The sequence below is a fragment of the Daldinia vernicosa genome (assembly GCF_022497035.1).
Source record: "Daldinia vernicosa strain CBS 139.73 unplaced genomic scaffold F5Y00scaffold_30, whole genome shotgun sequence".
NCBI classification, from domain to species: domain Eukaryota; kingdom Fungi; phylum Ascomycota; class Sordariomycetes; order Xylariales; family Hypoxylaceae; genus Daldinia; species Daldinia vernicosa.
The window spans coordinates 392,493-408,108 of NW_025953946.1; the positions used below are offsets into that span (position 1 = coordinate 392,493).

Consider the following 15,616-nt stretch of genomic DNA (forward strand, 5'->3'; position numbering starts at 1 on the left):
ATCCAGGCTCGTGGGATCGAAAAAGCCCTCGGAGTTGACACCGCACGTTGTAATAGGTTAGATTGTCCTTTTCTAGATCCCTTTCGTACTGCATCGTTACCCACCTTAGCTATACTATCATTATGTATAGATCTCGTCCAACGGATTATCTCCTTAACGTTAGTAATAGGACCACCCCCGTCACCGGGTACAATGCGACAAGGAGTCATCTACCCATACCTCGTCAGCTTCGATCGATTCCAGATCTTGGTCCTTGGACGAAATATGAGAGTTCACTATGCCTAGCAACAATCTTGGTCTGGCTGTCTCCTCTTCGTGCAGGCAGCATACTGCCGCGATCAATGGCGGCCGAAATCCTATTGGACCATTGGACTAGCATATTTACCTACGTTCTAATAATATTTCCATATGCTTATAACAATGGTCTTCTTCACTCGCTGAAATATCCGCCCAGTCGATGGTGCATGTCACCGGTAAAGAAAGCTTTGCCTATTGGATGTACCTGACGCGGAACGATCCATCTCGAAAGGTATTCTTGCATAAATTTAAGCTTCTAATATATCCCCCCAAAACCTCAGGCTGTTATCCTGTGTGACGCTAGGTGATGGTGAAGAAAACAGGCCTTGGTCAGCTCATACTCTAGATCATAGGAAACCTCGTGCAACATATAAAGAGCCCCATCAGATCGTTCATACTGCTGTGCTTGTTCCACACGATTTTCTCATCAAGGGTGCACCCTGCCAAACATTTTCGAGTAAAGTCTGGAGAGCTGCAGCTGTCCGTTCACGATGTCTTCTGATACCTTTTCTCATCAAGTCCCCATCAATGGGACTATTCAAACAAAAGTTTCACCCGGAAATCAAACCAACATATACTATATTCTGGTCTCAAACGTAAGTCGAACGTGAATTGATGTTATTTACATCGTGCAATCTATACTATACAGCTTCTTCGTGCTGACAATGCGGTTAAAAGTTACCATGGCAAACATCTTGGCAGCAACTGAAAGACCATGTACGAACCGTGAGCGCCGTTGAGCGAGTTGAAGTATTCAACGAGAGTACCTCTGGCTGGGTCTCGGTTCGAGGCCGGGAAAATTACGATGCAGCTCTTCGTATGTTGAGGTTCCAACCATTTTTTGTATTAAAGATTTAACTAATGGTCGATTACAGGTTTGCTTAATGGGGGTGTCTTCAACGGTCGGGCACTTCTGGCAGACGGGAAAAATGCCACAGAACCCATTATGATCAGAGAGCCTGTGGGTGTCTCTGCAACTGGAAACTCCACCTCAAAACCCTCTCATACGCCGAGGTACAGAACGCCTCCTTCGACACAATACTCAGCTAGCACACCGCCATTAATGTCACCGCTCGCGACGGGATATGGGGAGGTAAGAATCTCCCAACCCAGACGAAACAGGGCCAACTAACTTTCCACAGTGGACATCTCCCGCAAGTCCTTCCACATACGTAGCTACTTCCTCAATGGAGTGCACACCTTACAACATGTCTGTTGCTATGCCGTATGATTATAACGAGGCGCCTAACTGCTATACCTACGACACGTCGACTACAAGCTACCTAGACCAAACGGCCATGGTTTCGTCTCCTCCGATGGTACAATATCCTTATGAGGCAGCTTACTCACAGCAATATCAGATGGGTGAGTATCACGGAAACGACTACGCCATGTATAGCAATTTACCCAGCCCGGAATCTATATCAGGGAGACCTAGTGATTCCTCAAATGGTATGGTCCCCACCAAGCAGCGAAAAATAATCGTGAAACAGCTCCAACCTTGGATCACCTTCAACCAGGTACAAGATCTCATCCGAAAGAAAGCCGGATCCGATGCTGATAAAATTCAGCATGTTGACCTACCACTAACGGAAGGCCAAGAATCGAATAGAGGCTATGCTCTAGTCACATTTCAAAACGAAGAAGTGGCTAATAAGCTGGTTCGGCGGCTTAACGGATACAAGTGCGACGGCCGTGAACTAAAGGTTGACTATACCAAAGAGGGAGTATCAGAAAATGAGATCGTCCACTCCCGGACCTCTGGGCATAAGGAGAGACGGGACGACCGAGAGAAAAGGGACAAGAAGGATATTCCTCGGGGGTTGAGTTCTAGCGATAAAAAGAGCAAATCCCATAAATCCGGTGTCGTTATTGCCCATGGGTCTTCGTCATCGTCTTCGAAGAAGTCGGACGTGAAGGAGAAGTCAAGCAAGCGGCATTAGACCAACACCACAGTTTCCTCAAGCTAAGCCACGATGATTTAGGCTGGAAGGGTTACACCGGGATTAAGCGATGGTTTTTCGTGTTCCGTATTAGCTATAATCTGCGGAATTCTGTTATTGGCTTTCTTCTGTTGGCTCCTGGATATGGAAGGCGGTTCCCTGTTGGCTGGTATACGTGGTGGTTCAACCGTCGCTACCGTAAATGTAACTACGCACTTGTAGATGTCCATATGAAAATATCAGGCCACCCGTGGCCATGTCTGATAGGAAGCCCGAAACTCATCGTACAATTAACATAACCATGGCCTAATCCGGTATTAAGGTATACTCGTCCTAACAGATCCGAATGCGTCGTCATCTCCTTTCCAGCCAAGGCAGGTTCTTCCGTTCCGTGCTTCGCAGGGCCCATAGTAAATGGTCATGGCATAATTTACCACGCCATCCTCTTCAGAAACGGGCTGAACACAGACGGATAGCGAGCTCATTTCTCATCGATGCGGCTCTCGCCCTCACAAGAATGGGAACTAGAATATGTGCTCATGCCATGGCACATGACGGATCATTTCGTGTTTCTCTCATCCCTATAAACGCTGCATCGGCGTCGTCAGTCGTATGTATGAGGTTATAATCCCAGAAGCACACCTGCATATGCAGAACACGGCCGCAGCACCGGATATGCACGTATCTTAAAAAATCCCTCTCCCTGCCACTAGTACCCCCATGATGGGGACCTCATACGTCGTCCCTTACCCTGGTCTGACGTTCGAGATTGCCGGGTCGCCGTTACACGACGTCAGGCTTGCAGATGCCCCTACCCGGCGTGCGGATCTATATGAGCCCCCTTGCTCCCCCCTGGCTACTCCTTTATCACCCCCACGCAAACCCCAGTGTCTTATATTAACGATGTAGTCCGGGTCGCAACAGGTGCCATCTCCTCATGTCATACGTGAAGTGCGTAGGCTTGGCAAGACAAACAGGGCTCCGAAGGCAGCGCGCTTGTTCCCAACAAGCCCCGACTCGCCAGCCCCGGTTTCCAATCCCCCACCCCCTCCTCCTAGCCCACGCCCACGCCCACGCCCACTCCGCCGTTCGTTACACGCATACATGTAATGTCTCTTCTACTCAGGTCGAGACTTGCCGATCGATCTACATCGTTGGGGTCTACGGGACCTAGAACGCGTGGGGTCGTATCGTCTATCAAAGTATACCTAGAGACTAACTTGCGTGAGTGTATAGTTAGGTACTAATATGATATTTCCTTCTTTGCTACCTAGGTTAGGTAGATATCCGAGATTCAAGGCGAAACCAATGGCTCAACGCTGTAATTAGGATTCTTCCGGTCTTAGAAGACGGCGTAAAAGGTATCTCGTACATTAAAACCCGGTGTAGGTCGTATCTCGGCTATCTTGTAGTTATACCCGTAGTCCCCGGTGAATCTGACAGGGCTAAGGTAGCTCGGGATTAATTCCGTATCATAGGATTGGCCCTCGCACACGTTGCCGGTATGCACAAGTCCTTATAAGCCAAGCCATCTCACTGCGGTGTTAGAGAATATTATGTAAACACCGCGGTGGTGTCGCGGTCAGGCCCGGTGTCACTGTCTAAAGTACAGCTATATTCCCCGTACCGAGAGGCGTGGACAATATAGGTCCTGCATCCACCGACCGCTGTGATCGGTCTTGGCGACCTATTTCATACGCCTCTGTTTCTCTCTCTTTTCTGCTTCTTCCCCTCCTGATTCGTCTAGCATGGTATTACAACAAGGTGGCATAGCATCCATGTGGTCAGTATAAATATTCGGGACAATGCGCTCGCCCGTCTTCTAGGGTCCTCTAGTATGGGGTCGAACGTGTCTCTGTATAATGTATAATACCGGTCATAAAGGCTAGGGACTTTCCGGGAGGCTAAGTTCCGATGCGAACAATCTACGTAGCCCAAGCCATTATATCATTCTCAGCCTTGCGATGTACCTAGCCGATCGATACGGAAAGGGGACACATGCATGAGAATTGTCCAGGGCATATGTTGCCGGTTTAAAATTGTATGGCTATAATAGGTACCCCCTTTTTTTATTCTTCTTCTTTTCTTCAGATCCCGGGAGCCTAGATCCCGAGGTAAATAGAAACCGACGAACACTTGCATAAAATAAAATGACATGTCATTATCCCGCAATGCGAAGAAAGCTTAAAGCTTATAGCTGGGCATTGCCTCGACTACATGACCTAAAGGCTAACGCACGTAGACAATAAGTCACCGACCCTGCGGTACCTTGTCTACGTCCCGTCCCCCGAACTAGCCGTATCCAACCGGCTTCCATCCAGTCCGCCAGAGAAAACGACACGATGGGCGTACAACCTAAAGACCATAGACGCCAACTCTTTCCGAAATATCTACCTTCCGCTGCTAAGAAGCTGCTTCGCGTCGGATAGGTAGTAGGTATTATCAAGTACGTGGCACCCGGCTGCCTTCCTTTTTTCTTCACCGCATTAGTTAATTGAAAGAGGGCGGTTCTCACGAACTCGTCTCGTTTACCTACCTAACTGCCCCGACTCGGCCCTCCCCGGTGCGCCACAAGAATCCCTTATTTCGACCGGACAAAAGGGACCATGTACCTACCTTTTTCGTCCCGTACAAACTGCAAAACGCACCTAACGCCCTAACTATATGCAGTCATAAAATTCTGAGCGCTCGGCCTTAGGTGTTCTGTCGGATAAGGATTTAAACAAACAGGGGTATCGGCGATGCTGTATTTCAATAGCAGTATCACAAAACAGGAACAGGCCGGAAAGAAACGAGGGGAAAAAATTCAAGCTGTGAAGCGGCGCTAGGAGTTACTACCATCCCGATGTTAAGATCTCAGAGTTGTCCCTTAGGCGATGATGTCCCCATCCATTAGGGAGTAAAATATGTGTTGAGATATTTTGCAACATTACAAACATTGGCGACTAGAAAGAGAATTATGAGGCATAAGTAGCTAATAGACATCATAGCATCGCTACTATTAATACTATTATATAAAGTTGAATTAGAGTTCTGACGAGTAGCTACGATGATATAATTGGATCGATCCGTGAATGAAACCCTTGTATGCCATACCCAGCAAAATCCCCATGTCATCGTGGATAAAATCTACGACTCGACACTAAGCATGGATAAAATCCGCATCCCAGTTTCGCCTATTCTATGGTTCTGAGTGATTCAATTAATTAGTTAATATCGACTAGTGGAGTTATCTTAGTATTTTGCCAGCAAATAGCAACCGTAATCGAAGGTCTTGATGATGTCGCGATGAGGCGATGAGGCCACCCCGACCTGCTCTTCGGTTGCAATCTGGTGGCGAGGGCAACGGGTGAACATCGTGTTAACATTACGTCTGATGGGAGAGCGCGCAAGCGAAGCTGGAGTAGAGAGCCCATAGCTATAGACCTATTTTATTCTACCTAATTAAGAGTAACTACCTATTCTATGAAGAAGATATTACAAGCCTGAGACTAGTACTAAAGCGAAACGAGAAACGAGAAATTAAAGCCATGAGAAATTTACTACTCCGCATCCCTCTCCCCTTATTCTCCCTAATCGGCGAGTCCCAAGCCCTCCTATACCACAACCGTTACATCGACATCAACCGCAACACCACCACCCCACCCGTCGCCGCCGCCGCCGTACTCTCCCCCAAGTCCATCGCAAGCACCACCTCAGACTGCGCAGCCGCATCGACCAACACGACCTTCCTTCTCAGCTTCATCAGCTACGGGAACTACACCGCGGTGCCCGGGCAGGGCGACGACGACGGGGGCCTGGTGCCGCGGCAGCTGATGTCGATGTCGTTTGCTATCGCCAACTTGGCCAACGGCGCGTCCACGACCTGCGCGTTCCCGCTGGGCCGTCTATCTTCCGCCGGCGACCCGGCTACCTGGGTCGACGACGCGTCGTGGCAGGCGTGCGCGGACCGCCGCGACTCCGACGGCAAGCACCGGTTTACCATCGCGACGGGCGCGGCGTTTCATCGTGCGGAGCGGTTTCTTGCCGTGAATCAGACGTGGTTTTGCCATGATGATGTGGGACGACTGTGAGTTAGTTGGGAGGAGGTCTTGTTCTTGTTCTTGCGTTTACTTTCCTTGCCTGTCTAACCTAGAATCTCTCTCTCTCCGCCTTGAGGTCTTCCGGGGGGAAATAAGTTTAATGCTACTGGCTAAGAGAGAGAGAGAGAGAGTATTTCCTTTATACATTGCCCACCTCTTTTTCCCCGGTCGCGAAGCCCTCCCTAATCTTCGTCTAGGGTTGCGTATACGGGTATTGCGAACGGTAGTTTAACTATGAGTTGTGCCGACGGCGGCGAATTGGGCGGCTACCATGTTGAGAACTGCACGGCGCCTGACGGGGCACTTCCTGTGACGCTACTTTAGGATTACAAGTTTTTTCTGGCTTGACCACGTCAGATTGACCTGGTTCGATTTCACTTAACTCATGGGAGCTTTGTTTGCCTCCCTGGGAATATATCGTAGGAGATTCTTCGCGATGTCGTTGTTCCAACCTGGTCGTTTGAACATATCTTAATTAGCCCAGGTCGTATGTGCGAAGGGATATAATAATAAGAGAGAGTTACCAGAAATAAAAGAAAAATATTGTGGTTGGAACAGATATAGGGAATAGCTCCGGGTCTATCGGAGTTCGAATTACTCCTTTATAGTCTTAATATATTAATAATGTCTATAAAGTGACCATTGATCCTGTTTATATATTTGAGTTCTTCTGAGCGTAGTATATAAAGACTTTAAATTGTTAGTTTATATGTCGAACACCTTGCTCTCTAGTCTGTCCGCTTCACCTACATTCAAACATGACCCGTATGCCAGCCAAATGGTCTTTGCCCCTTTTCTACGAACAGTTCAAGCGTGCTTTCCGCCCATTCAAGGCCATGAAATTGGCCTTTCGGATCGTTTTATGATATGGTTTATACTATTTCTTTCAGGCTTAGCCGATTAAGACCATCCTAAATGCGTATAATATAAGCTCGAGCCGGAACGTATCGCTATTAAGGCATTGGGCTTTCCTATGTGGCGGGCCTTCCATATTAACATACATGGTCCAGGATGGTCGCAATGAGAAGCCCACCGACTATTTGATGCCTATAGGATATTCTCATGGAATAACATCTCTATTCCACCCGGCAATACGAAGGTCAAGCTAGCCCCTGTTATACTTGCCCCCGAGAGCCCACTGATACCTACATACAATAGCCGATAGTACAACGTAAAGTACAACTAGACGAAAAGTCGTATGCGAATTGTAAACGCCCTCCACGCCAGTCATCTACCAAAACGCCTCGTTTCTAGTACATAGCGCGGGGACTATAGTTGTCAAAAACACGAGGAAATTTGAAAATCGCCTCACGTCGTTCATTATGATACTCGAATTCCATTATCGCGAAAATATAAAGTGACACCAGCCCTGCCTTGCAGCTTAACTAAAAGGTCTGGTTAATGGTTGGTAAAAACCTTGATTGATTCCATAGCTGCCGTCAAGCTCGGCCGCTTCTCTGGTTGGCCTCGTTCCCATAGGTACTGCAGGAGCTTGCGCGTGGAACTCTATTGGAAACTTCATTTCCTGTTCAGCGCTTTGCAATTCGATAGGGTGAGGGCCGACCCTCCGTCTTCTTGATCGAAACAGGCAGAAGGCTATAGTTCCTAGCAGAATGATACCGAGAGCAACGCCACAGCCTATACCAGCCTGCGCCCCAGCGGATAGACCTTGCGCACTTGATGATTGCGTTGGTAAAGCTTGTAGTGGTGAAGTCTGCGCTGGTGATAAGGATATCGCGCCGCTGGTAGACGGGACGGTTGCCTTATTCGTGGTACTCGGGAAGTCAGAGGCCTGATGGTTGAGTTGGAATAAAGGGGCGAAGACCGTGAAAGTCGAGATAACCTGGATAGTACTAACGTCGGCCGCAGCATATGGTATCGTCACGTATTCAAAATGAGCGCTGGTCCCAGATTCGCATGTCACAGTCGGGACTGTGGTTGAGGTCAATGTCGTGATGCATGTCTGGCCGGCAGCATTCCGAGAACAGGCATATCCCCTTTTCATATTTTCAGCATCGAGGTTTAAGAAGGGTTATTTTAACCTACGGTGGACAACAGCCAACAGCTGTTTCTGATTCTTCAGGGCTGAAGTAAAAGTTGAAGTCCCCTGTCTTCTTCGCACCATTATATGAACAAGCCGTCGTGTATCCCTGAGGACACACAAGTCCCGGTGAATATATGCCCCATGCCAAGAGAGGTTGGCCCGGCGTTGTTGCACCCAGGGTCCTAGGCGGCCAACAAGACGTCTCGTCGTGAACTTCATCGAGCCCACCGCATGTTTGGGCCAGCCATCCATAAGGACATGTACTGCAACCTGCAACCGCGATAGTACAAGCAGGCGGTGGTGTCCAAGTTGTTGTCAAAGGTCCCAACAGTACTGAAGTACCGGTTGCCGAAGTCATATTATCGAACTCAGGGCTAGAAGGGTATAATATAGACAGTGTATAGACAGTTACATAGGAAAATGTTTATAAGCATGACGAAATGAAATGGTAAATCAGGAAATAGGGTTGTGGAATGGAGAAAAGGGATTCATGTATGACACCTTTCCCAGCCGTAATATGGACAAACCGCTAGTGACCAAAACACGAAAACATCACTAAAGGGTCAGTTTTATTATTCCTTGGCTGTGTCCCCATCCGAGTTTCACACTGCCAGGCCCGATTGCACACGAGGCTCTATCTAGATAGGAATTGCATTTCTGGATATAGGGTCGGGTGCGATGATGGGGAGGCCCCCCCTATACTCCCAAGTTTAGGACCGTGTAAGAACTAAGTGCCTCAGATTGAAACTGGGGGTTTCCTATATAGCAGTAAAAGGTGTGTAAGACGCTACACACCATCTTAGGAAATTATCGTAGCCTGTCGATTGAGTTCAGCCGCACCCGAATTAGAAAATGCTAATGATACGATATAGTGTGTATCTGCTGAGTTTTAGATTGGGATGACTTGTCATATTGTATCTTTCCGTGCCAATAATAAGCTACGATTGGTTACACAGCCATGACATTAAGACACTGTCTCGAAGCAGGTCTGCAGCCTTACCAAACGGTCCTTGGAGTTGCCGTACATTTCTGGAACGCGATCTTGTTAGCTGTAAGATTCCTTGAGCATGATCTAATGTTACTTTAAAAGCTGAGCGATGCTTATATAACCCTACTTAACTTGATGTATATTTATGAGTAGGTCCTGTCGTTTTATTATACGTAGAAAATTATTTAATATTCGATGCCCGACTCTTTGGACAATATCGTATGTATATGCGCGGAAGGATTGATATAAGCCGCCAGGTCTCTCTTACACGGTGTTTGAGGTAGTGTAATAATGCACTTCACGGAGGCTTCCATCACTCCTAATTAGGGAGCAGTTTATGAGATACTTCCTGCGGGCGAGATAGATATGATAGTGTAAATGACTCTAATACACTAAATACCATTGATGCTTTATGGTAACTAGCCGATGTTTGCTTCCAAAGGTTAGGTAAGTACGTACGGATTACATGCCGACAAGTACCCAAGTACCGATCTTTTGCTTACTAATCAAGCCAAATAATTGGGTGCACTGGGAGATGTAGCAGGACCCATCTGAGCCAATGAACACCGACGCTTAGCTTTCGTCACCGCCTACTTGATTTAGAATTTAGTCAAGAACGCCTAACGGTATCGATTTCCGATCTGCCGCGCGTTTGCTAACCTTAAGCAAGCTCCAGACTCCCAGATCCCAGTCCTGACAACCTGACAACGCCGTAGACATTCTCTTGAACAACCTCAACTCTGCCTACATGTTCAACTACCTACCTGAGGCATAATACCCTCTTAGGACTTTATTCATAGTTACCTATTTCTGTGCCTATGTACTTTAGGTTCTCCCAGATTTAAGGATAGCATCCTAAGTTTTCTGACATCTCGTTCTCGAAGCTGCATTCTAGCCTACCATGTCTACGGTTACCGCCACGGCGCTTCAGAGCGCATATCCCCCCATAATTCCCCTCTCGTTTAACTCGAACCAGCCAAACACGATACGACTGTATCCTCTTTCCAATTACACATTCGGAGTGAAGGAGACGCAACCAGAAGAAGACCCTTCGGTTATAGCACGACTGAAGCGCCTCGAGGAGCACTACAATGCCCACGGCATGCGTCGAACCTGCGAAGGCATCCTTGTTTGCCACGAGCACAATCATCCTCATATATTGATGCTCCAGATAGCAAATGCATTCTTCAAGTTGCCGGGTGACTATCTTCGACCAGAGGACGACGAGATCGAAGGATTCAAGTCCCGACTAGATGAGCGATTGGCCCCGGTAGGCAAGCTGGGCGAGGGTGAGGAGCCGGCTAATTGGCAAGTCGGAGACTGTCTCGCGCAGTGGTGGAGGCCCAATTTCGAGACCTTCATGTATCCCTTCATCCCGGCCCACGTCACGCGGCCAAAGGAATGTAAAAAGCTTTATTTCATACAGTTACCGAAGAGTAGTACGTAAAGTCATCATCTGCCCTAGGGTGCAGACCGCTAACCATAGACTAACCCAGAGGTCCTGAGTGTACCGAAGAACATGAAGCTGCTCGCCGTGCCGCTCTTCGAGCTTTACGATAACACCGCTCGATATGGACCCCAGCTTTCTGCCATCCCCCACCTCTTGAGCCGATATAACTTCGAGTTCGTCAACGAACACGGCGAGGTAGTAGCTGCCACACCTGGAGCGAGCCCTGAGGCTTTCAACCTCAAAACGAAAGTCCTCGCTGGGGGCGATGAGGATATGAGAGACGCCAAGGAAGAGAATGGCATCAACTAGTTGTGATAGCCATTCAACGACCGCATATCATCAAACGGGACTTTGTATCTCTAGGAAGGAATCGTCGCACGGGGAACGAGCCGATAATTCTGGAAATGGGGAAGTCCAAAGGCAGCACTCAAGATGTTAATTTTGGCCCTAGGCCTCAAAAGGTCAGGAGATCATGAGTAGGTAGGGTTCATCGGGGTTATCTCGAGCACTATATAGCCTGTCATCTCATGTGTGCTTTTGCATTGAAAAAAGGTGCGACGAAACGGCGTTCGGCGTAGGGGTTAGATCGCTGTCTTGAGAGCTGCGAATATCTGGACCGATCACATGAGCTAGATAAAATGAAATAAAAACCAAGGCACAAGATGTCTATATTCTAGTTCTATCTGAATTCATGCCTTCTCTCCTTGAATAGTTGCTACAACCTTTCTTGTATGCCTCATCTCTCGGAATTCGAGATACCAAATTCCTTGCCATGTTCCCGTCGCCTTGTAGGAGCTTAGCTAAATTGCTTCCCTAATTAAGGGGGAGTTGCGCGACTTACCAGCTTTCCATCTTTTATAGGAATGGTAACACTAGCGCCGATGAGCGCCGACTTAATGTGTGCCTTTTCTTTATTAGCGTTTCCCCCCGCCTGTCATAGATGTTTTCTATATAACCCACCGGCATATCGTCGCTTCCTTCAGCACTATGTCTATACAACTCCTCTCCCTTAGGTCCGGCTTCAGGCGCTATGCGGTCTAGCGCATCGCTCATATCAGCGCGCACGTCATCGTCCCAGTTCTCGTTCAAGCTCAGCGCACAACTCGTGTGCTGGATGAATAGGTTTAGCAGGCCGACTTTGTAGTTCCTGATCTCGGGGATCTCTTTTACGATGTGGTCGGTGATAAGGTAGGAGCCGCGCGAGCGCGGGGGCAGCGCGAACTGCTTCTGGAACCAGGACATGGTTGGCGCTGGTGGTGGTGGTGGTGGGGCGGTTGAAGATGGGCTTGCTGGATATAGATAAGCGAGGGGGAGGGTGGTTATGTAATGGAATAGACTTGGGAAGAAAGCTACCAGGAGCACGAGTAAGAAGAGCACGGTGAAGAAGTTATGTGAAAAAGACGCGGTGGTGGTGGTGGGTTTGGATGTGGATGTGGATGACGGCATGGCGATTAGCGATAAATGTTGTTGCATTTGGTGTTGCTTGCAGCTTTGGTGGGGTTAATCTTCTCCCCCTGTAGGTTCAATTGGAGACTACGGGTACTTGAACCGTCTTGTATTGTACCTTTGTCTTGATCCGGTTATGCAATTGCTAAACATTACGTATCATATGTAAAAGTACCTAAGAGATTACCTTGTACTTAGCCTTGGGGATAAATCAACCAATGAGTGAACAAATAAATGTAAGTCAGTCAACAAAGAGCGGAATTTGCGAGTATGATGTTTTTGTGTTGTGCTTTTACCAGGTGCTGACTTTATAAAGCATTTCTAGATACTTGAGCAGTCGGAATAATATGTACATAGCTGGATGGACTCCCTGTTTGACCTGAGTAGACTTGAGAATTGTATAATATAATATCAGTTCAGCGCTACTCCGTGACTACCATTTGACGAGCGAGTGTCTATCCTTATGCGAGAGGATACGAGGTCTGCGGTAATGATTCTAGGTGCTCTCTGTGATGTTCGTTTGCCTGAAAGCACTGATTAGTTATTCCCTCATACGAAGCATATCTACTATCCTCTCTCCAGGGAAGGATAGGTAGCAACAGCCTTTTATATCCGAGATAAAACTCACAAATGGATTACCGCAGTAGTTGCAAGTAGCAATCTCCGGCTTGTCTGTGTTGATGAAGATTCGAGGATGTCCCGCCGGGCCCCCTCCACCGTCGCATGCTACTACTCGGCTGTGAGTCCACTCGACTGGCTTCTTGTGGATGAGATCAATAGCTGCGTGAGGTTGAGGCTAAACTACCATTAGCTAATATTCGTAGGGTCGTGGACAGACGCTATGCGAATCTTACTTGAAGAGAGAAATCGGTCTGTTCGAATCTCGGGCCAGTCATAGCCTTAGCCCTTGGTCTTTGACTCCGTGACCAGATCTCGGTTCGGTTTGGCGCCTGCTTCAAGCCCCTCTCTTGATTCTCTACCACTCCCAACGAGTCCTCTTCGCTCTTGGTTTCGGGGGTAGTCTCGGCTCTGACCTCGATCGGGTTCTTGGTATCAAGAAGGCGGGCGGAGAGTGCGAAAGTTCGTTGAGTCGCGCATGCTCGCTGATGGAGCTGCAGAGACCTCCGGATAGTCAATCGCGAAAGCATCGTGGCTTATTGTAGTCGTCAATGGAGGCGACTGATCGAAAGAAGTTCTAGGATTTATGATGATTTGAGGTTGATGACCAGCTGCCGATGATTACTGGCCGTCGGGAGCTCGGACCACATGTAAGAATCAATTAAAAATACCTAATTTCCATTAATTTAGGTACTTAGGTACGTATGTACCTACCTGACTTGATTCTTTTACCAGGGCTGCCAGGATGGAAAGTGCCGATTCGACAGCAACTAGGTGGTAACCTACGAATTAGTAGCCGTCCGTACTTGCGTTCAATTTTTTTCTACTTTAGTTCCCTCAGCGTCTTTGCGGCGCGCGTAGTAGTATCCTTATTCTTTTGGGCATTTATTCTTAAGAGCACTGCTAAATCTATCCTACCATTCGATACGATCCTTATACACAACATTTTATTCGAAAAAGCTAGTAGAGTCGCGACAAGATGGCGACACCGACGCCCACTAAAAGTATGTCGTCGAGACTACTAACTATGAAGTTCATGCAAAGAGCTGCCGTCGCCTCGCCCTCCTCCCCATCCTCTACCACGCCAACTCCAGACGAACAATCCTCAAAGCGACGCAAGGTATCGCATATCCCCGCAAACCGTGATAATATCGATTCCCTGGCACATATAGACCAAGCTGCAGTACAAGCTGCGATTGCCGACGAGGAGAGGAAGCGCCAGGAAGCTGTGGTACAGAATGCTGCTAAGCTTGGGGACGCGCATTGGGTGCTTGATATACCAGAGAAGACAACAAATTCTAACCGTGGAATACAAACACCTCTGAATGTAGTTCAAGTTGGATTTGCACAGATTGATTCCCCTATTGACACCTCTGATGCTGCTGGCTCTGATGACTTTGAATCAACTGACGCCTCCCACATAAGAACCCCAATGATTAGGCGGTATAATATGGATAACAAGAAGGTGAGTTTTGTTTCCCTACTTTGTCGTGTTGTCTCTGTGTAGCATCTCCCTCGTCCATGTAACTTACCCACGTATAGGTGTCAAAGGACAGCGAGTCTGAAAGTGACGATTCTAGCTCTGGGTCGGATTCTGACAACTCTTCGGACGACAATGGACGAGGCCGAAATTCTTATGGTCAAAAGTCAGAGGGACGGTCGGGATCATCTCGTCCGGCCTTGAAAAGCAAGAGAAGTGCCGAACAGATCAAAGCTAAGCAGTTTGCCGAGAAACGGAGAAAGAAGGAGGTTAAGTTGAATGGTATTAAGTCATCTCCTGCCTCTGGCGGCCCGTTATCCATATCCTCAGGAGGCGGTACTTCACAACGGCAGCCCATGGATTTCACCTGTCATCGCTGTGGCAGACAGGGGCATAAAATTGCCCAATGCAAGAATACTCCCAAGCGGCCAACAAATTAGAATCTGCGCATAGTGTCTATTTACAAGCGTTGCTTTACAGAATGGTATGTGCTAGCCCTTTGTTTCTAGATGTGACTTCACTCTCAGGGCCAAGGCAAGTACCTCGGATGCATCACCACATAGGTAGTTTTGCTCTTCACTGCAAAATTATTCATGTTGACATACTCTCGGAACATGGCAATTCTATCTAATTAGATAGATCTGCTAAGTAGAGCCAAGAAAGAGCACGAGGCGTACCTATTTGCGTCATCCTCTTTGTCCATCCTAGATATAGCGTTACATACGTTGATCTCTGGGACAGACTTCATGCGCAGAATTAAAGGGGTTATATACGGGTAGCCACTAGCATTAGGTGCCACTATAGGTAGATATACTCCTGAGAAGAGATGTGATATCGAAACCTATCTTAATTTCTCTTTAGAATCCTAGGACTAAGCCGATTAAGCAAGGTCACCCCACGCAAGTGGTTAATTCCTACCCATTTTTTCGTATTTCATCATGAGCTGTCTCGTGCTTGTGATTATGAAAAATGAAAGACTATACCGATCGTAGTGCAACCTCGATCATTGTACACACCCGTGGTGACACCAAGTATAATGTTAGGCTTCCGTGCCAATCGATTTCTACTCAAGCCCTACCGCATACGCGTAGACCGAATACCCGATCGACAACAGCCCCCTTGCCTAATGATTCGACAGTATGACCATGTGCTGTTATTATACGACATTTCATACAAATCTCGTAGAATAAAATACCTACCTAATTAAAACATGTAAACAATTTTTTCGCTCTAGATAGTTAAGTCCGGTTAGCATTTCCACGATACCG

General features: G+C 47.7%; 7 protein-coding genes across 7 annotated transcripts; 4 read left to right on the top strand and 3 right to left on the bottom strand.

Annotated features, from left to right (window-relative positions):
* Positions 1 to 647: 647 nt before the first annotated feature.
* On the top strand, positions 648 to 2,524 carry F5Y00DRAFT_108473 (uncharacterized protein). The gene is made up of 4 exons (XM_048003883.1): positions 648 to 893; positions 976 to 1,114; positions 1,173 to 1,390; positions 1,440 to 2,524. Exons 1-4 carry the CDS (start codon positions 789 to 791, stop codon positions 2,238 to 2,240), a joined length of 1,263 nt encoding a protein of 420 aa, XP_047863895.1. The 5' UTR covers positions 648 to 788; the 3' UTR covers positions 2,241 to 2,524.
* A 2,874-nt stretch (positions 2,525 to 5,398) lies between these two features.
* On the top strand, positions 5,399 to 6,646 carry F5Y00DRAFT_270874 (uncharacterized protein; the record flags this gene model as incomplete). The annotated part of the gene is made up of 2 exons (XM_048012684.1): positions 5,399 to 6,309; positions 6,520 to 6,646. The coding sequence occupies exons 1-2, from the start codon at positions 5,771 to 5,773 to the stop codon at positions 6,644 to 6,646; spliced, it is 666 nt and encodes a 221-aa protein (XP_047863896.1). The 5' UTR covers positions 5,399 to 5,770.
* Positions 6,647 to 7,246: 600 nt separating this feature from the next.
* F5Y00DRAFT_108534 (uncharacterized protein) lies at positions 7,247 to 9,153 on the bottom strand. Its single transcript, XM_048003884.1, has 2 exons — positions 8,369 to 9,153; positions 7,247 to 8,319 (listed from the first exon to the last, which is right to left on the bottom strand). Exons 1-2 carry the CDS (start codon positions 8,722 to 8,724, stop codon positions 7,704 to 7,706), a joined length of 972 nt encoding a protein of 323 aa, XP_047863897.1. The 5' UTR covers positions 8,725 to 9,153; the 3' UTR covers positions 7,247 to 7,703.
* An 844-nt stretch (positions 9,154 to 9,997) lies between these two features.
* Positions 9,998 to 11,465, top strand: F5Y00DRAFT_240210 (cleavage and polyadenylation specific factor 5). Its single transcript, XM_048008193.1, has 2 exons — positions 9,998 to 10,793; positions 10,851 to 11,465. Exons 1-2 carry the CDS (start codon positions 10,256 to 10,258, stop codon positions 11,111 to 11,113), a joined length of 801 nt encoding a protein of 266 aa, XP_047863898.1. The 5' UTR covers positions 9,998 to 10,255; the 3' UTR covers positions 11,114 to 11,465.
* Positions 11,466 to 12,294, bottom strand: F5Y00DRAFT_240211 (UPF0047-domain-containing protein). Its single transcript, XM_048008194.1, has 3 exons — positions 11,765 to 12,294; positions 11,646 to 11,708; positions 11,466 to 11,589 (listed from the first exon to the last, which is right to left on the bottom strand). Exons 1-3 carry the CDS (start codon positions 12,275 to 12,277, stop codon positions 11,494 to 11,496), a joined length of 672 nt encoding a protein of 223 aa, XP_047863899.1. The 5' UTR covers positions 12,278 to 12,294; the 3' UTR covers positions 11,466 to 11,493.
* Positions 12,290 to 13,552, bottom strand: F5Y00DRAFT_240213 (zinc-finger domain-containing protein). Its single transcript, XM_048008195.1, has 3 exons — positions 13,105 to 13,552; positions 12,879 to 13,046; positions 12,290 to 12,774 (listed from the first exon to the last, which is right to left on the bottom strand). Exons 1-3 carry the CDS (start codon positions 13,396 to 13,398, stop codon positions 12,712 to 12,714), a joined length of 525 nt encoding a protein of 174 aa, XP_047863900.1. The 5' UTR covers positions 13,399 to 13,552; the 3' UTR covers positions 12,290 to 12,711.
* Positions 13,553 to 13,649: 97 nt separating this feature from the next.
* F5Y00DRAFT_240215 (uncharacterized protein) lies at positions 13,650 to 15,276 on the top strand. The gene is made up of 2 exons (XM_048008196.1): positions 13,650 to 14,333; positions 14,411 to 15,276. The coding sequence occupies exons 1-2, from the start codon at positions 13,848 to 13,850 to the stop codon at positions 14,786 to 14,788; spliced, it is 864 nt and encodes a 287-aa protein (XP_047863901.1). The 5' UTR covers positions 13,650 to 13,847; the 3' UTR covers positions 14,789 to 15,276.
* The last annotated feature ends 340 nt before the right edge of the window (positions 15,277 to 15,616 follow it).